Source organism: Sceloporus undulatus, chromosome 1 (assembly GCF_019175285.1).
Source record: "Sceloporus undulatus isolate JIND9_A2432 ecotype Alabama chromosome 1, SceUnd_v1.1, whole genome shotgun sequence".
Taxonomy (NCBI): Eukaryota; Metazoa; Chordata; class Lepidosauria; order Squamata; family Phrynosomatidae; genus Sceloporus; species Sceloporus undulatus.
Window position 1 is genome coordinate 182,044,648 of NC_056522.1, and position 20,503 is coordinate 182,065,150.

At 37.9% G+C, this 20,503-nt stretch overlaps 1 protein-coding gene across 5 annotated transcripts in view; it reads left to right on the forward strand.

Annotated features, from left to right (window-relative positions):
- Window positions 1-18,041, forward strand: part of TASP1 (taspase 1) — an 82,035-nt gene extending 63,994 nt beyond the window's left edge. For all 5 annotated transcript variants that reach the window (XM_042467170.1, XM_042467180.1, XM_042467208.1 and 2 more), the window contains 3 exons: window positions 4,540-4,650; window positions 6,924-6,997; window positions 16,041-18,041. In XM_042467170.1, coding sequence (XP_042323104.1) covers window positions 4,540-4,650; window positions 6,924-6,997; window positions 16,041-16,133 — 278 coding nt within the window. In that variant the 3' untranslated portion in view covers window positions 16,134-18,041. The remainder of the gene's footprint in view (window positions 1-4,539; window positions 4,651-6,923; window positions 6,998-16,040) is intronic.
- Window positions 18,042-20,503: the final 2,462 nt, after the last annotated feature.

Below are 20,503 nucleotides of genomic sequence, written 5' to 3' on the forward strand. Positions count from 1 at the left end.
GTTGTTAACTTTCTTCAACAGCTTTGTGTTAAAATAATAATGCAGTAATTTATTTTGGTTAGCAAACCACTTGATTTCTTTGTATTGTGAAGATAAGAACAATTGTGACTTAACATGATGAAATGCATTGTCACTTTGTAATTAATCTAGCTGGAAGTTCTACGTTGAAACCTCTTTCTCCATTAGCTACAAGGAAGTGTTTGGATGCTGGAATTTTGGTTGGTTTAAATAATTCTGCCATGTCAGGATTAGTTCCCATGCAAATATTAGTTGTACAGAACCAGACTAGATCAGGATGATAGTGGAGGACAAAATCTTAGAGCCCCCTATCGCTGATGCCAACAAGGTCCTGAATCAGATTCCTACATACATACACTAAACGAGATTATCTCACTGCCTCTCTTCCCACATTAGATGAGGGATGTAAACTTAAATAGGCAGATTTCATTGCACATCCCTGTGCCCTGGCAGTAGGCATCCTGTACCTGATCCGAGCTTCTCCCACACCTTTTAAAGAACGGGATTTTCAGTCCACCTCAGCTGCACACAGCTTGACACTTCATCCCCCTCTGCCTCAGCTTCCCATATGTGAATATGGCACCGTCAACGGCCCAGACCTTGTTTCCCCCTCTCGTCCCTCCTGGTCTTACAGCAAAAGGAAGGCCAGCTTGCTGCTTGCTTGCTGTTCCCAGGGTGACCGGGTGCAAATTGAGTAGTGATCCCTTTGTTTTTCTTGCACACAAATATTTTGACTGAAGGCCCCCTATCACCCCCTTTTTCCTTAGCCCTCTTCCTGCTTCCCCCTTATCCCTCATTGCCCCCCTGAATTTTTCCACCATCCCAAAACAGGTGCATACTGCCCACTTTGAGAATCACTGATCTAGAGGAAATATTCAGGTTGCTTAGGATTCCACATGTCTAATTCCTCATTGATTTGTGAGATCCTTCTGACATTTCTGACACAGGTATCCTAGTGGTTTGAGTGTTGGACTATGACTCTGGAGACCAGGGTTTGATTCCTAGCTCAGCCATGAAACCCACTGGGTGACCTGAGCAGGTCACATTCAGTATTTGGTGGTCTGTTTTAACAAAAGTCTTAATTGGCAAACATAACTGGATAATTATTTCAGTAACCATTCAGCTGATTTGGGATACTGGTTTTCAAAAAAAGGAAAAAAAACCAGAAGGAACTCAGTAAAAATGTGTGTCAGAAAATTGTCATTCAATATGTTGCAGACCTTAATTTTGGGGTAATGGTTCTTGACAATTTATGTATTTTAAAAAATGTTTTTCTAGAGAGTTTAACATTGTATCTGTGCCATTAGCATTAGCAATAAACACTGATTGATTGATTTGAATTGTCCATATATGAAGTCCTCACCACTCTTTTGTGGGGAAAAAAACACATTTTTTGGTTCAAGATTTTAAAAATGATCAAAGAAACAAGGAGAAAGAGAGATAATAGGTGTGTGTGTGAAATTTTTTTTTCAAGGGGTAAAATTAAAATGATTGTTTCATTGCTGCTTTAGACATAGAGGAATAAAACTTTAGCAAATGTGCGATCAAAGACTTTGGCCTTAACTAACTTGTTACATTTGCATTTAATCCTGTGGTGGAATATGTTTAGTTCATATTGAAACCATAAAATAGTTTCCACATTTTAAAACGTATGACATTAATTTCAAGTCAGAAAAAAATACTTTAATTTTATTTCACTAATTTAAAAATAATTACAGCTTCTGGTATAGCACCTTTTAAAAATTATGTTTTGAGTTTGGGAAGAAACATTTGTGAGTTGTTTTCTGGTCCCTTGCCAGTGTTTTTCAGTGACCTCTCAGCACCAACAAACACATTACATACAAATAGCAATGACTTTGGTCATTTTTCGTCAGTAGTAGGTCCTATAATTTTAGAAGACCCAATGTTTTGTAATCCATTGTTTAACATAAAATGAAATGTGGCTTTCATGATGGCATGCTTGGTTTCCCCCCCTGAAAACACAAGGAAAGTTAATTTCAAGACACTTTGGAAAGGGATCTAAATGCCTTGATCCATCCTTCCTCCTGTTTGAGAGGGGATCATGTAGGGCTTCATTATATTATTTTTCCTCCTCATATGTATGGTGCAGGGGACACAGGAATTTGGCCACACCATTACCTTCAGTGTTTAATGAATAAAGTACATTTCATTGCTCTGGAGGGGAGTAGTTTGACTGGATCTACACATGGGAGGCATGTGTGGGTCCCAGGAAAGTTAGGGCCTGTGCCTATTGGCATCATTTCCTCTAGGAGAAGCTTGATTGCCCCATTATGGTTGGTAGGGCAGTGGAATGAGGCCTCGCACAGATACGGTGTGCAAATATATATATATATATATATATAGAGAGAGAGAGAGAGAGAGAGGTAAAGAAGATGATTTTGTATGTTCCTGGGCTCCCCATATCTGCAGAAAAAATAGCATTTTAAAAAATGAAATTAGCAGACTTTCCTAAATTCTCACAAGGCTCTTTCATAGAAACAATGGGCCTGAACAGACAGGCCAAAATAAAGCTGCTTCAGGTCACTATGGAGGTATGCTGTTTAAATGATGCATGCGTCCTAAGAGGCTGGAAGCTGCGCCAAAGCCACGCTCCTAAGGACTGAAGTGCAGCAGCTTCTGGCCTCTTAAGATGTGTGTGTCATTTAAACAGTATACCTCCAAAGTGACCTGAAGCAGCTTTATTTTGGCCTGTCTGTTCAGACCCAATGTTAGAAACTGTCCAGAGCACTGTTAGTGTGTATATGGTCGTGGTGAGGATGTCTGTGTGGGGGAAGAAGCTTGTCTCTCTGGAGGCAACTTGTACTCCTCAATAACAAGGTGTTTTCCAAACAGTATTTGGAGGAGGTTTTTGTCGCAGAAGTGAGTGCGCAGACAATCTTTCAGAAGTCTTCATGAAGAAAAACACCCAGCTGTCTTGGAGTTGCCCGGCTTTCCAGGAACAACTCCTGCTGCAGCTAACGAACGTGACTGAAGCCAGACTGTGCTTACTGCACAACCAGCTCTGAAATCTCCCTGCCCATCCATGATATCGGTTTGATGCTGGTATTGCAGCATCGGGACTAACACTTAACATTACTTTTTCACTTTTTCCTCATAGGAGAAGAAAGGCTGTACAACTCTTATGGGCCCTTAACTTGATCAATAGATAGATGTATGCTAACTGTATTAATACAGTGGACCCTTGTTATACACTGGGGTGTGGTTCCAAGATCCCCTGTGGATAAGAAAATCTGTGGATGCTCAAGTCCCATTAAATATAATGACATAGCAAAATGATGTCACTTATAAAAAATGGAAAATCAAGGTTTGATATTTGAAATTTATACTTTTTTGGGACATTTTCAAACCATGGATGCTTGAATCCGTGTATAAAAAATCTGTGTATAAGAAGGGCCGACTGTACAGTCCATTTACTGTATTAGCAATATCTGCCTTGCTGTTCATCACTGCTTAAGTGCCTGAGCACTTCACAGGCATTCTAATTGTTTTACTTTCATGAGATCCCAAACCACAGCAGCCCTTGAAATTGATGGTTCAAGTTGACTCTAGACAAGGCCAAATTGCGCTGTTGAAGAGCTTAAGAGACTTCATTGCCTCAGGTGCTTTGTTTTCTTGATGGATGTTTTTATAGTAAACCAAACCCAATAAACATGCAATAACCCACACTAAGATAAGATATTGAATTGTTATTTTGCATTGGTAATATAAATTATGTGTTAGAAAACAGTCGTTTTTTAGCTCATGTACATACATTCTATTTATATGCTGGTGATAATCATTTATATGCTGATGATAATAGTTTTCCACTGTAAGACTATTACTGCTTGCTAGCGATGAGTGACAAGTAAGGTACCTGTAACTATTGTTTTTATTTTATTTTATTCTTGTTGGGATCTCTGCATGGAGGATGTAATGAAGTTACATTTCAAAAACAATGTAGTGAAAAAGAATGAAGTTGCTTCAGTAGTGGAAGTTGTTTCATTAATGAAGTCACAATTTCTAGTTACTTTCAAAAGCTACTTTTAAAGGATGTTATTCATACATTCACCTAGAATTTTTCAAATTTTATGCCATCTTACGCCCCCCTTTTCTCTCTCAAAAAGGGAAAATAATAGAAAAGTAATGAGCCGTGCACCAAGTATTGTAGCATATCCCTCCCCCAACAGTACAATGAGAAATAACAATGGGTTACTTTTCAAACACTGTGATGAATAACAAGAGCAAATTTAAATGACTGTTTATAAGTGCTGAGTTCTACTTCGTTAGTCCTCTTTATTACATCTTAGTAGTGGAAGACCCACATCAGTTCTATCATGTAACATCAAGATTACAGTAATCCATTGGTAATTCTGGCAGTTGCTTTCAGAGTAAGTGACTTGTACATGAGGCAACTTTTCTTTTGGCAACCGGAATCCATTTCAAAAGAACATAGTAGCACAATTTTTAATTTTAGTTACTAATTCATTTTCCATATCCCTGTCCTCTTCTTATTTCTGCTAGGTTCTCCTTTTCTAGCCAACGAGGATGGTGTTCTCGGAGGAGTGATAGTTCTTCGATCTTGTAGGTGCTCTGCAGAGCCCGACTCTTCACCGGATAAGCAGCCTCTACTTGGTAAGAATGTGAAGAAAGCCTTCAATAGATAGGTTGCTCCAAAGCAAGACAATAAGATATATTAAATAAATCACAGTTTTGTTTGCTTAAAAAAATGAAAGAAAGGCAACAAGGAATTAAAACCCGTTTTGATTAATTATACCTGGAAAAATGAAAAATCTGAAGGTGAGACATAGATAATTCTAGTTTCTATCATTATTATCAGTAGGCATACTTCCATCTCTCCAGACAAACTGGTGCCCTTAGGTTAGTCTGATTACAAGTAGTTTTACTTATTCATTGTTTTGCAATGGCAAATTTGTTGCTTCTGGCAGAACCTGACCCTCTCCCAATATAAAGACACCTCTCATTTAGCATGCAATTTCTCACCTTGAATGACTTTAGAATTGAAGTTTGTCAATGCTGATAGCGCTGACAGTTTAAATTCCTAGTTAGCTGAGATTTGTCCTGCAGAATTCCATACAGTTTGTTTTCTTTTCAGAAAGCAAACTTGAATTGTTAAAAATATAATTCAGTTAATTTAAAATATACACATTATAGATTAGTATTTTGAGTCCAATTAGAGTAGTGTTTTGTATCTATAATGTATTTTAAGACAAGGAAATTAACCTGGAGTTCACCAGGATGATGTTGGTGATTTTATTTATAATCTAAATGGATCGAAGCTTTCAATGATAGCACCTGAAATCCCTTAAATTTGTTTCACAGCAGTTTCCGTGGAAAATGGAACCAAACCAGCATTTTCTAAGGGGAAAAAAAAATCTGAATTTGGTGACTGGTTCTGAATTTGTCTAAAGATGTTTGGGGTGCCAGCTACTTGATTGCTTCCTTTGCACCTGGTTATCCTGGAAGCAGCAACTGAGCAGTTGGCTTAACAGTGACCAAGAAGTGTTTATCTGGCGAAAGAAAGTAGGAGCAGCAGTGTAGCTCCTGTGAAAGTTGAAAAACCATGAATATAGATCTTCTACTTATTTATTTTATTTTATTATGTGAAAGAACACTTTTCTAGGTATCTGTAGGTCCTCCAGCCTGACCCCATGATTAATTTCCAGTGAAGCAGACCATAGAACTGTGCTGGAGGACCTACAGATGTCTAGAGAGAACACATTTTTTTCAGGGACAGGGGCAAATACAGTAATTTGCAAATCTTTGAATGCTTAATCTGTAGATATGGTAGGATGACAGTACTGACTTTTTGTAATGCAACTCCCAAGACTATTTTTATGGTGCCCAAGAGCGTCTTCTCCCAATTTTTGTGTATTTTTACTCAGTTTGCTCCCACAACTTCTCAATATCCTTCAGTGCTTTGGAAAAATATCTCTCTTGGGTCTAAAAAAGCTGGGGACGGAGCATGCAAACTGTGAAATTTCCGCCTTGCTTTCCAAAGGGTAGAGGAGGGATTTTGAGTATTTGCAGAGATAAGGAAGGATCAGATCCTCTAAGAGGGTGTAATGTCCAGCCCCCAGAATTCTACTACTTGCATCTCTGTATGAGAATGAGAGACATGTGGGATTTGTTGAGTTACTGAGTTAGAGCAGTATTGTAAGAGGTTTGCATGATCTTCCCTAAAAATATTAAAAGAGTGTGTGAAGGAGTCAGGTTGTCACATGCTGTGGCCACATTCGACAGATAGTAGAAATGTCACTACCCACATAATTGATTGGTACAAAAGTGGCTCACTGCATGGAAAGGTGCTACAAGATCCCTTTGCGTACAGATTTTCCAGATTAACAAGACTGTATTTTAATTCTGCCTGCATGGAATGAGGGACTCTGGCCCTCCCAGTATATATAGAAATCTCTTTCCCACGCTGTCTGTGTGAGTGACTGGCCGGAAGTTGTGTCTACTGTGGGTTAGATTGGCTAGAGTGTTTCTCGTGTGACATTTTCTGAAAATTTACTAAGCATTCTTTTCTCTGTTTGTCTTGTAGCCTAAATTATAAATGAAAGGAAATTATGATTAAGAGCAAATTCAATTGTAAATAATTTAATTGTAAATGCATTTAATTGAAAATAATACATAGCATTACAGTATTATATTCTGCACTGTTTCTTTGCTGCAAATGTTAAGTAGTCTTAAATTTTTTTATATATAATAGTACGAGATGAACTAAAATAAGAACACAACCTTTTCATATCTCTTGAAACTTGCTTTTGGGCTGAGTCTTTTACTAAGGGGTATAATGTTCATTTGAGCATGTTTCTTTTCTTAATATTTGTACTTCCATTTACATACCAAGTGGTTAAGAATTGTTGTTGTGTCCAAATCTATAGTAGAGTTCCTGTGGAGCCATACAACAGAGAGCATGTGTGTGGGATATATGTCAGCACAGGATGGCAAAGCTAAGGTAAGTGTCAAACTTGGAATAACTGCAGCAAACATTTTTTAAAATAGTGATACTTGTTTCCTTTCCTATTCAAAGGGCTTACACATCATGGCTAAACTGTGATTTGGTGACCGTAAGGTTCCAGTAGCCTCTCTTTCTTGGTATGCTCATATGCCATAGGACTTTCAAAGTTGCCAAACAATACTGGAACTGGGCAGTTTTCTGGTGCTCCAATACGCAATAGAGAATGAATACTGCCCCCAAGCATTATGTTAAAAAGATTTTGGAAAGAGCATTTCTTTTAGCCCTTTCTACATGGTCAGGTTGAAAGTAGTCACCAGAACTTTGACCAAAAATATGTTTTGGATCAGAGGGAAGAAATAAGATATAGTGGATGTAAAAAGCCAGTGAAAATGAGGTTTAAAAAAGGCATTATGAAGGAATGAAATTGGTAGAGAGAAGATTAATCAGAAAAGCCAGAAAGATGTTTGTCAGTGAATTCCCTAGGAACAGTATGAACTATGGCAGTTATGGTAGGGCTGCTTAGAAGATAAGATGTATGCGGTAAGGCACTGATGAAGTTACAATTTTGGCAAGCTATAGTTTGAGTTAATTAAACTGCAAGTCAAAGTTGTGAGGCCTTGATATAACTTAAAGTTCAGTGCTCTGCCCAGGGATCTTTTCCTATGTGCAGATATTTCATTGGACATCTGGTGTGCATTGTTTTCATGCTGCTGGCAATTTCTCCAGCTGGAAATTTTGACTGGGCCGACAGGCACAGCTGCTCTTCTTGGTTCACTTTTAAGTTATGCTTGTGACCTTCCTTTAGAAGAGTTAATCCCTCTCCTTTTCTCTTTCCTTTTGAGCCTATAGCTGCAAATGTTTTCCTGAAAGTAACCCAAGTGTGTTAGCTGCTCATTGCTAATGATCAAGATACAAGATGATCTTGTTAAAGGTAGAATTTTGTATTCCTGGAAATTGAGACTAACTGATAGTTAGCAAATGAAACTCAAAAGAGAGAAAGGATTGGGGAGATCCCTTGGAAATAGATGATAAACCTTACCCCAAACCCAAAATACTATTTTGGGAAGTTAATATATTCCTGGACTTCCTTTCCTTTTGACAGCCCACAATTTGTTTCACTCACATATATGGCACATTTGGTGTTTAATTTGCAATCTCAGCCAGTTTCCTAGACAGTGATAGATGTACTCATTCAGCCATTTCTTGGTTTGGAAATGGTGTGGAATGTAATGTAATATTTGGTCTTTGCTAAAATCCTTCCTTCCTCAACTTGTAGTGTACAGTGCATGCAATGTGCAGAGGTGTAGCACATCTGAAAAACAGTTCTAAACAGTTTATCCTAAAATAAGCAATGATTTTGTAGATATAATTCTGCTTGGATGTCTGCCTTCAAGAATAGCATTTTTCTTTGGCTTGTTTGCCATTGAATTGCTCTCTTTGTGTTTGACTAAGCCCCTAACAGTAGAAACGGCAGAGCAGACAGTTTCTCCATTGGCACTTGTTACTTTCTGGGAAGCCTTAGTAGGAGAAGACAAGAGCTGCTTGGCCATCAATGGCTTGTGACCAATGTTTCAATTAAAATAAAATAGTGACTTGCTGAGCTTGTAACTACTCACTCTTTTCCATCAACTGTATTTAGTCTGTCTTAAAATATACTTTTGAGTAGAAAGATGGGAAATGGCTGGTTGGGAGGAAACAACCTATTTGCCTGTGGAAATGTTATTTTGGGCCACAGTTCAGTACAAGTTTCATTCGTGCCATTTCTGTCTTTCAGCATGATGCTTCCTAAAATTAGTACAGTGTTTCTTTGAAAACAGCATTCAAAAGAGACAAGTGGAAGAAATCTGATTCAGATCCTCTTGGAGATTATAGAGAGACTTAAGCGAGTGCCTGAGGGAGGCATTTGTGGTGCAGTTTCACTGTGGGTTCATGTACGGGTGGTAGGAATGCAAGTGCTTATTATTGTGGGGTGGGCCCTTCTCCCCTCTCTTTTTCTTAAGCATAGTTGCCAGCAGTGGGGTGGTAATCACTTGCTGTACACTGTATGTTTGGTGGGGGTAGACCTAACTCAGCTGCATCTATCCTTTAACACTTTCAGTCTGATCATTCAGCAGCAAGTTAAACTGTTTGCAGCAGTGCTTATTATCAGGTGATTAACTGTGTATGCTTAAACTACAGCTTTCTTTATTTGACCGTTAGATGGATCTCTCAGAGCTTTTTAAAGGATGCATGGCCAGTCTAATATTTTTATTGGTAATGTGATATCTGATTTTCCAAAAGATTTTCTCAGTTTCCCATCGCTTTTCTGCCCCTGAAGAGGGGTAAGAATTTTGTTATGCTGCTCAATAGAAGAAAGTGTCTTAATATGATTTCATCTATAGTTACAGCTATAGAAGATTAACTAGTATACAAAGAAAGGTAATGCCAATGCATGTACTCCAGGGATATTGACGATTTAAAATGCTGACAGTTTAAATTCCTAGGTTAGAATATCATTTAGCCAAAGATAATTTATTTTTTTATCTTTTATGTCATTTTTGTATTTGTGATTGTTAATTGCTGTCAGGTTGGCTTCGACTTAATGGTGACCCTGTGAATGAGAGACCCCCAAGTCACCCTGTCTTCAAGAGTCCTGCTCAGGGGCTTGTAGAGTCTCCTTTTTAGTTGCTTAATTAGTAATACTTGTTGAAGGCATTCCAATTTCCACTTTTCAACCTTTTTCTTTATACAGGGTGATTAGAAAAGAATGGTGCAAAAATAAAGCTATTCGTACTTGGTTTTGCACCATTCTTTTTGATTCCCTGGTACTTTGATTGCATGCAACAAGCCTGAAATCTTTCCTTAGGTTTTCCTGTTAAGCTCCTAATGTACCTGTGTTTGCAACAGATGCTGGTGTGTCTCCAAAGAGACTTGACACCCTAGCACAAAATACTTGAGACCACTGACCCATTAAGCAAAGCAGTTTCCAAGGCTCAGGTGCAGAGTGCCAAAACCACATGTAGGAGGAATTCCTGCAGGTGTCAAAGACATTGCTTACACAGGGCCTCCGGCATTATTTTGGCACTGTGTTTAACTGATTCGAATTGTCACATTTTTCACAGTGAAACCTCTCATAGCACTGATCGTTGCTTGTGGGAGAAAGAGAAAGCACCAACATACTTGCTTCCTTTGCTGCCAGTTATGTGAAGCTGCAGTTACTATTGCGCTCTCTCTCTCTCTGTCACACACACTCACACACACACACACACACAGTTAAGAAAGGGGTAGGGCTGAGCATTTTGTAGGCAGGCTCTATCAGCTTTTGTGATGCATTCTGTACCTTAAAGCCTAAATACTGTTGCATTCCCCACTGGAGTAGATATACCGAATCAATAGTAATTTGGTAACTCACCTCCAATATGCAGCCTTTTGTGCAAGGAGCATCTGATCCAGAGATGTGTGGCTCCTCTGGTGGCAGGACTGCCCACGGTATGCTGTGTCCTGAAAGGAGAAACAGGACAAGAAATAACTGTTTGGATTATTATGATCCACCTACAATTGGCTGCTACTGTAATCATTTGTTGAATATGTTTACTGAATATAATATATTAATATAATTCGTTGAGTCTGTTTTAGTTTACATTAACAGCAAAGCATTCATGCCCCAATCTTCTGCCTCAATGTTCTGTTTGAAGAAACAGCTGTAAACTTTCTCTGTCGATGTAATCCCTCCTTCTGCAGTAGCCTTACTTGAAATGAGCTTGCTGACTCTCTTTCATGAGTATCAAGACAGTTCAGTGTCAGTAACCTTTAGAAGGAGAAATTCAGTGTATGAGCAGTTGAGGGTTGTTTTTGTTAAGATAGTGTGTTTGGTATTTCCTAGCATACTAAGATGGAAGACACTTGAAATATTTTAGGAGAGGGGAAATTAAAACTTTTAAAATATTAAGTGTATGCCTCCCCCCAAAAAAAACCAACAAAAAACAACCATGCCAGGATGTTAATTATTATGTCAATTATAATAGAAACTGGAAGACTTGAAGAGCTGCTTAATAATTACTAATCTGTGTTTATTAATACTAATCTGTGTATATTAGTATTATTAATTAATAATTACTATCTGTGTATTCTGCATATGGAGCTTCAGTAATACAGTATTTGGTGAATTATGACTGCTATTTGCTATCGCATTATGCTAATGTTCTGTTCCATCCTTTTGGAGGTCTATGGCAAAGCTTTTCAAAGGCATAACGGGCAGGTAGCTATCCCCAGGTTTTTTTTTATTAGAAACCAATTTTATGTCTCACTTTGGGCTACATTAAAGAATAATAGACTATAGTGATTCAAAGTTTTTATACAGTACTGTCCTGACATATCTCTTTTTGTGGTACCTTAAAGGTAACTTTAAAGCCAGTAAGCTTTAAAGGTACCATAAGGGCCCAAACAGACAGGCCAAAATAAAGCTGCTTTGGGTCATTTTGGAGGTATGCTGTTTACATGTTGCATGTGTTCTAAGAGGCCGGAAGCTGCACCAAAGCCACGCTCCTTTCCTAAAGACTGGGGTGCAGCTTTGGCACAGCCTCTGGTCTCTTACGATGTGTGTGTCATTTAAACTGCATACCTCCTTCAAGAGACCTGAAGCAGCTTTATTTTGGCCTGTCTGTTCAGGCCCATAAGACTCCTTGGTTGTTCTTGTTGCAACATACTGTTGGTGTTTTGTAGTCTTGGTTGGGCAAAGTTATCATTGGCATAATTGTCATTCTGATCATTGTGGTAGGTTACATGTTTTCAGAAATAGAATTTAAAGTTCTTTATACTTGAATGTTTTTCTCCCCTCTTTATTCTTTGACTCTCTTAAAATGCAGTATATTTTTGAGTTTTCCATCCTTATTATTTGGTATTTATGTGTATTTTTTTAATGAAATATGTCGATATGACCACATCTTAGTCAGTAAAATGACAGAAATGTATGTCTCCCCCCCCCCCCCCCCAGTTCCCAAACCTCTTTCTGATGACACTGTGCCAGCTTTCAGCAATGTACTGGCCTTAGTTTGTCCAGGAATGCTTTGTTGTTTGGCTATAAATATTCTCTCCAAACACATTGTCTTTGTGTAGTAAACAAATGTAAGGAAATATGTGGGGTTTGCATTATTGGCAAGTGGCAACAGATCTATTGAAATGTTCATGCATTCTTTTTCATGCAGAACTCCTATTGTTACAGCGTACTTTTCTGTGTGACCGCAACATTTAATACTGCATTTATGAAAGAATAGATGAGCCAAAAACTTTTTACAACTAATACTATCATTTTTAAAAAATTTAAAAAGCCTTGGGCTTACATTTTAAAGATGCTGATCAGCACCTTTAATTTCAGGGCTTAGATGGACTCCATTATGCATTCATTCAAGTGCAGTCTTCATAAAATCAGTGTGGCTACTTTAAAACATAAGCAATGCTTAAATTTGGCTGTTTTTAAGCAGCATACTGGGTTTGCCATTGCAGCACTGTAACTTATACTCCTCTCAAATGGTTTAATTATATTAAAATTCTGGATTTTGCAAGCAGTCTTGGCAACTTGAACAATCCTTCCCATATAGATCCTGAGTATAGCAGGCACATGCCAGATTGCCTTTTAAAGAGTTTTACTTCCCATATGACCTTGAATTTTTGAAGTTGGTTTTTAAGGATCTATATTTTAGCTTGTTTTTGTTTGTATTTGTTATTGTTTCTTGCCTTTTTTTTGGTAAGAAATGAAATTATTTTTTTTAAAAAGTTTTACTTCATGCTGCTCTTAGAAGGCATCTTGTAAGTCTGAAACACATAAAAATGCACTTTAAAAATAATAACGGTGCCGCAACTCTATGTGTCTTTCAAGTACAGAACAATTCAACCAAATGCAGACTAGAAAAAAAATGAATTTTGAATTTTCCTGAAGATCAGTGGCAATAAGGTCATGCATGTCTTCATGAGGAGATAATTTCAAAGATGTGGCATTACTTATGAGCCCTTATACTATCACCCTAAACATTTGGGCTGATGGAGCAGAAAGCAGGTCGTCTCCACTCTAATCTTCATGCTGGTCAGGATAGTACAGCTGTAGGTGGTTCTTCTGATAATGTAGCCTGAAATCATTTAGGGGTTTCGGGGCTAAAATTGCATTGGACCTGAGACACAAAGAGACAGCCATTGTGATTGATACAGTGCAAAAACAACAAAAATCTTGTGGTACCTTAAAGAGGGAGTGGGGAAAGTGCATCCCATGGGTCACATGCTACTCCAAGGGTGTTTTGATGCTCCACAGGGCTCTTAGCACTCCAATTTTTGTAAGAGTTGTAAAAAAAGGCTCCCAGTTTTGCCATGTTTAATCTCCCTCATATTTTAGCGCCAAGAAGCCATGTGCTCTAACAGTGAGTTAGAAATTGATTTTCCTGTAACTTCCTGTTTTAAAGGGCTTAAAATAGTCTGGGGGACCTCAAACATGCAAAATTGCCCCTGCCATCTTTGAGGGAGTTTACAGCATTTTGGAGAAAATAATTTAGGGGGAGATTTTTTTGGGCGTGTGCTTGGCCCCTGGGTGCCAGTGCAGCCCCCTAACCTCTGACAGTGGCCTTTCCTTACCTCAGAGATGAAGAAATTACAGTTTTGTATGCACTACAGTCCACTTTATCAGATGAATGGTTATCCTCCAATGCAACTAAAGGTACACATCGTGAGTTTAAATGGAAATGAAATGTAGGGAGCACTGATAGCTAGTTAAATTATAGTGCCCAACTCAGAACTAGCATCAAAGTTAAAAACTTGATTGAAATGCATTTCCCATGATTTAGGCATAATATATGCACCTAATCCATATTTATATTCCTTTGATTTACTTGCCACCAATTGCCAAAATTTTGTTGAATCATTTGTATTTGCTGCGAGTTCTGTTTCCACCCACAATTGTTTATAATAAGAATTTTGTTTTTGTTTCAGCAATTTCTTATATAAACAGCGTTTTATTGTCAGTTCGCTCAACAGAGAATTGTTGGTTCCACACTGTATCCTCCGACTCCAGACAGCAAAGATCCCGTCTTGTTAGCCTGCATTCCCAATCAAACCATCCCTCAGGGTGATAGCATGCCTTAATAGGCTGTTCAGTTGAACAAATGTTGCCTAAATATTTTACAGTGTCATGGTAAATAGGGAAAGGGTCTTCAGTAGCTACGCCAAGAAATTTGGTTCTAATCATCATCATTTTTTTACTTAGTAGAACGTTTTTAATCTTTGGCCTGTTACAGACTGCCAAAATAAAGCTGCTTCAGGTCTCTTTGGAGGTATGCTGTTTAAATGATGCATGCATCCTAAGAATCCGGAAGCTGCACCAAAGCTGCCCTCCAGTGCTTAGGAATGGAGTGTGGCTTTGGCACGACCTCTGGACTCTTAGGACCCATGCATCATTTAAACAGCATACCTCCAAAGAGACCCGAAGCAGCTTTATTTTGGCAGTCTGTAACAGGCCCTAAGTTGGCATTTAGAGTCCCATCTCAGCCTTCGTTTACCTTGTATACATAGGGGAGATGGCTATAACCTGTATTTGGTTGTCATGAATAAATTGTTCTGTTCTGACTTTCAAATTAGATTGTGTCCTTATTATCTTCCAGGGTTTGGTAGATGCTCATGTCCCATTAAATACAGTGGCACAGCATATTTGCAAGCCATGGATGCTTGACTCCATGGATAAAAAATCTGTGGATAAGAAGGGCTCACTGTATTAACAGTAGCCATTCACAAAACAGCTGGTGCTGAGTATATATCTCTTGTTAAGTATAATACTTCACGTATGCTGAAAGCCGCATAAAGCTCGCCGGCGTATGACATGGACGCACTGTTGTCTGATAGAAGCTCTGTACTGTACTTTAATGCCCACATTGGTAGTTAGAGTCTATATAGTTGTAAAGTTAAGTGTTTCAGATTCAGAAGAACAGGAACAGAATGGCCTGTTTCTGTTGTATATTTGAAAAGGCGGCAAGGGAAGAAATATTGTCAGCCATTCTCAGGCTTTCTGCTTTTTAAATATCACCAAGCGTTGTGTTTCCTGCCTGTCTTGTATCATGTGCTTTGAACGTTCCAGAAAACATGTGGAGAAAACCAATTGCACTGGAGAAATTTTGGTTTATTTGTCCTATTCTGTGGTAATGTGTATTGTTTTTCCTTTACAATATAAGGGATTACAATAAATGCATAATATATTAATAAAGTATTGGTTCCACTGCTGGGATCCCTGGGTATAAATATCTTAAACAGAAACATTGCCATGTGCTCTAAATTCCAGTACAACTGGATAGTGTTTGCTACCATTTGAAATATGTTAGTAGCACTTAGATCTCACAAGAAGCTGTCTTCATTATGATTGTGGTGTATTCATGAACCAGATGTTCATTAAAAATTGGAATATTTAGCTTGAATCTTGCATTTTACTAATTTTGACCTGATGCAAAGTACATAGCAAGCAATTACCTCTTGTCGACACTTCACTTCCTGAAGCCTGAATGTTTGCTGCTTTACAATACAAAACAGGCTTGCATGGGTGGGAGAAGAGGGATAGAAGTGTAACATGTATGCTGTAACACAGCGTGAAAATAGGGGTGCTGAAAAAATGCTGTCAGTAGTGCTTAAACTGCAAGTTACAGTTATAGGCTCAAAAGCAAAATAACCACAGTAAGCAGCTGTTGCAAATCATACTGATAAACCTGTTGAAGTGAGTATCTGTGTGACATTTTTCTAATACAACTCAATTTTTAAGCCATTATGGTACAGATACATGCAATAATGTATCAATAATCAGAGTTATATACTGTCTTGAACATATTCTTTTTCAGTTCCATTGATAATGGCATGTAAAGGACTGTGTTACATGAATGGAAAATTTACAACTACATTCCTCTTGATGTCATCTTGGAAAGCACGGTTTTATTCCCGGATAAGTGGGTGCAGATACGTCATCTGCTTTTCTTCTTGTTGTCTGTTGTACTTTTCTGGGACCTCTAGCATTTTCCTCAGCTGTTGCACCTTCTCTTTGCAGACTCACATTTCCAGGCTTCCCCCAGGAGCTGTAGCAGGGCAGTCGGTCGCAATTGAAGGAGGAGTTTGCCGGCTGGAGAGCCCAGTTAGCTGAGCTGCTACTCTTCTGGTCAGCAAAGGAGCACAAATGCCATTGTGCAGAAGAACATCTTTTGTGTTTTAACAGATGTTGAGAATTTTACTCTCATTTTATACTCCTTATTGCAAACACATGCACCCGTAACCTGAAACAAGTGCTGCTGTAGCTTTATATTCTTACACTTTGTTTGAATGTATGTGACAACTTGTCTCTCGGTGGAATAGGAACTTTGTTCCCAGTTGTGGAAATGACAATAATGTATGGATAATTTAACATTTCAAAACATTTTTATTTGTTAATTGATTAGCCTCAAAGATGACAATACCCAGAAATTGCAACAAGAAGTGGTTAAAATTGTGTTGTATGTTATAGCAAATGTAATTGTTTCATGAGGGGGAGGGGGAGTACAGGCTTCAGAGGAATATAACTGAATGTGCTTTATATTATGTAATGATTTAAGTGAATCCAGTGATAACATAAAGGTACTGTCTTCTCCCAGATATGGACTTATCTTTTCATTTCAACAAAGAATGGTGCATTTCAATGTAAAAATCTAGGACAGGGTTATGGCCTGCCTCACTTTTTTTCTTAATTATTCAGTTGGTAGTACTTTCCCTGGCTTATATGTTATATAGCTTCAAGCTGTTATGTATTATGAATGACTCTGTAAAGATAACGTACAGTCATGAAATCTTTGCTTTGTGTATAATGGAATATTGGAATGTAAATAAGAACAAAGTTTATTGGAAGAATCAATATTATTCTTTGCTTTAAATATATTTTTGAGAGAATGTCGTAGAAATAAACAAGCTATTCCTGGATGAATAATGCAGAGTCTATTAAATTGATGGTGAAGAGGATCCTAATTTTAGCTTTTTTCTTCAGTTCATTCAAATCCAAATTTTCAGTGACTCTATATACATGTTTGCAATTAAATTTATATGTTATGCATGCAGAGTTGCAAGTGGCCTTTTTAACGTTTATACATCCAAGATCAATGATACATGATGTAATGTACTTGCTTTGTTCTAAGTGGGTTTTAATTTTTCTTTCAATCTTTTCCAGCATATCCAGGCTTATTGTTTTGTTGTTTGCAGACGTACAATGACTACAAAACAATTGCTTGAGTTATTTGTGAACTGTCTGAGCAGATTAAGATAAATTAATTGAGGTGAATTTCCCCCCATTTATGTGAAGAGGTGATGTATATGTTATTTAAAAATATTTGCAAAGTAACGTTGAACATATTACTGATCTTACAATCAACTTGTCTTCTCTAATTGATGTGTCTCCACTCAATTTATCACCACAGATGAAAGGAAAAAGCTTTTAAGTCATGTGCATTTTACTTGATGTAAAAAGGTCAGCCTCTAATGTCAAGCAATTTTATCTGTTGATCTTCAGTCCTTCAAAGCTGCATGTGAATGCGATCTTCACTAATCTGAGAAGGCTACAAGTTGTTACCACCATAGCCGAATTAGTGTGTGTGTAAACTTTCAGCACTAAGCTCTTTTGAAATGTATTCACCGCAGCTGAGAAACAAACTGATCTTGTCCAGATTGGGCTTTCTAGTCTGAGAAGATGCAGATTTTTGTAGCACTGATTTGCCAACTTCTGCGTCCAACATAAAGGTAATGTCCTCTTTTTAAATCAGAGTTGTAAGCAGTGTTGCTACTTTTCATGTCACCACTTATAAAGCCTTGCTTCCATTCACTGTAAGAATTGTCAGGTTATTCCCCCTCTTCCTGTTCTTAAACCAGCTCTGATTCTCAAAGTGGACTAGCCCTCTCCTCCTGTGTCTGCAAAGTTTGTACATGAGGCTTTGGTGAGGTACTTTTAAAAAGTATATTTGTGACTTATGCTAATCAGCCTGCACACCTTTTTGTGGCATTTGAAGCAGTCCTAATAAAGGTATTGCCCTGCTATGGGTTTTGTTTCGTTTTTCATGAAGTACCGTGTCTATCTTTTTTGAGGTGGGGGTGATAAATCGGTAGTAACAAAAACAACAGTAGCCGATTATATAAAACATCAGTGCAAATGGAAGATACTGGATGTTCTTTATTCAGGTATGACTTGTTGCTTCTTTAAAGATTTCTGTACTTTGGTCTTTTTCTAATTGCAATAGTATAATCCATACTGTGAAGTGAGGAACTAATTTTTATTGGGTCATCCTGACTTCATTCCTTGACCCAGTGGTGAATAGAGTGGTCTCATTCTGTATAATTTGTTGTGTGAAGACTTCATTTTGGGAGGTCCTGACTCTACAACATCCTATTTTGAGGATGAGGTCTCTGATCATTATCTTATTCTAGTGTAGACAATGGTAACTTTCCTGAAGAAGTATTTGTACACTGTATGCTACTAATGATAAATTATTAGAATGATATGGGAACCTAGTTTGAAAATACTGGCTTTTATAGAATGTCAGTAAAGCACATTGAGTAATGAACTATCTAATGACTCTCTAGCACCATGCATTATTGCAATCCATAAAATAGCTGGATATGCAGCGGTCACACAGAATTAACCCAGACTGAGGAACGTTTCAGTCTATTTCCCGTTATATGTTTTTGGTAGGTTTGCAACTGGTAAGCATTTTTTTAAAAAGCAAATAACTAAGCCAGTAGTGATAAAGTCTGAAAAATCAATATCAGATAATTGGCCCAATGATACCCAGCCTTTGCTGACCATGAGTCTTGCATCTGGTGATTTCACTGCCAAACTCACAATATCAAATGAGGTTGTAGACGTGAATGTAAGCTGCAAAGGAGCGACCTGTAGGCAAGGCACATATAAATACAAATTGCTCATAAATGGTTGGTCTGTTTTATTAACACAAATATACTAATTAGTCAGTATACAGGTTGGATTTCCAATTGCGTTTTACAATCCATTTCCAACTGGTATTTCCCAATAAAGTTAATACACACATTGTATGCCATTACCTCTACTTTAAAGATGTTGGATATGAAAAAAAGAACTGAGAATGAATGCTGAGGAAATCTTAGGAATAATTTTAGATTGTCAGTAGCTTTCTTGGGATTTTAAATATGAACAGTTGGCCACAAATATATTAAACCATATATAGGGCCTGAACAGACAGGCCAAAATAAAGCTGCTTCTGGTCACTTTGGAGGTATGCTGTTTAAATGATGCATGCGCCCTAAGAGCCCAGAAGCTGCACCAAAGCTGCGCTGCAGTCCTTAGGCTGGAGCATGACTTTGTTGCAGCTTCACGCCTCTTAGGGCGCATGCGTCATTTAAACAGCATATCTTCAAAGTGACCAGAAGCAGCTTTATTTTGGCCTGTCTGTTCGGGCCCATAGGCACATCCCAGTTTACAAAATCTGACAAAGAACCTCCTTTTTACAAAGCCTTTAAATTCCTGCCCATTCACCCTTTTCACCTTATCTTCTGTCTAGCTTGAAGCAATAGCATTGGAAGGATGGTGAAGGAGTACAGCAGTCAGACTACAGCGGTATGTCTGCAGTAAACAATGCAATAAAGCTCGAACTGGAAAAGAATGGGATTCTACTTTAGCCTATCCTGGCAAACTCCAGACTCGCTTATTGAGCATACATGAATAGCAAAACAGAGAGAAAAAGAGTAGACTAGCCTGCCTCACCAGCTGTTCCCAGGATGTTAAAAAACAACCACATAGATTTCTAGTTTTATCCACCAAAATAGAAACCATAAGAAAAGTGGATGCTGGTGAAAGAGTATCCCTGGGTGCATTTTGTATGAAGCCTTCATATGCTTCCTAGAAAGTTCCAAATGTTTTTATTTGCAAAAGCTGGTTCGCCTCACCTGTTGGTTTCATTTTACATGTTGTTAATTTTGAATAAAATGTTAGCAGAAACTGGTCAAACTCTCCTTCATCTTTGTGGCCTAGGAACCTATCCCTATTTCCATGCTATTTCTACTCTGATACCAAATTTCCTGTTAAAGAACTAATACTTTGGAGCACATCTACTTTGTTAATTGTGATACAACTGAAATAGACAAACAGATAGAAAACATACACAGAAAACAATAATAATCCAAACTTAACAAAAATAAACTGACATTACTGACTCCCCTTCAGCTGATGGATATAGTACCTCTATTACTATACTTGTACTTCCTTTATATGATAATATATTTATGTTTATTCAACAGATAAACTCGCTTTATTTTAACCTAAAACTGATTTTTATCCCTATAGTAATTGTGAAGTCGAACGCTTTCACGGCCAGCATCCATAGGTTTTTTTGTGGGTTTTTCAGGCTATGAGGCCATATTCTAGAAGAGTTTTTTCTTGATGTTTCGCCAGCAGCTGTGGCTGGCATCTTCAGAGAAGATTTATTCCTTTCAACAATAGAATAATTCAATACACAGATTAACATG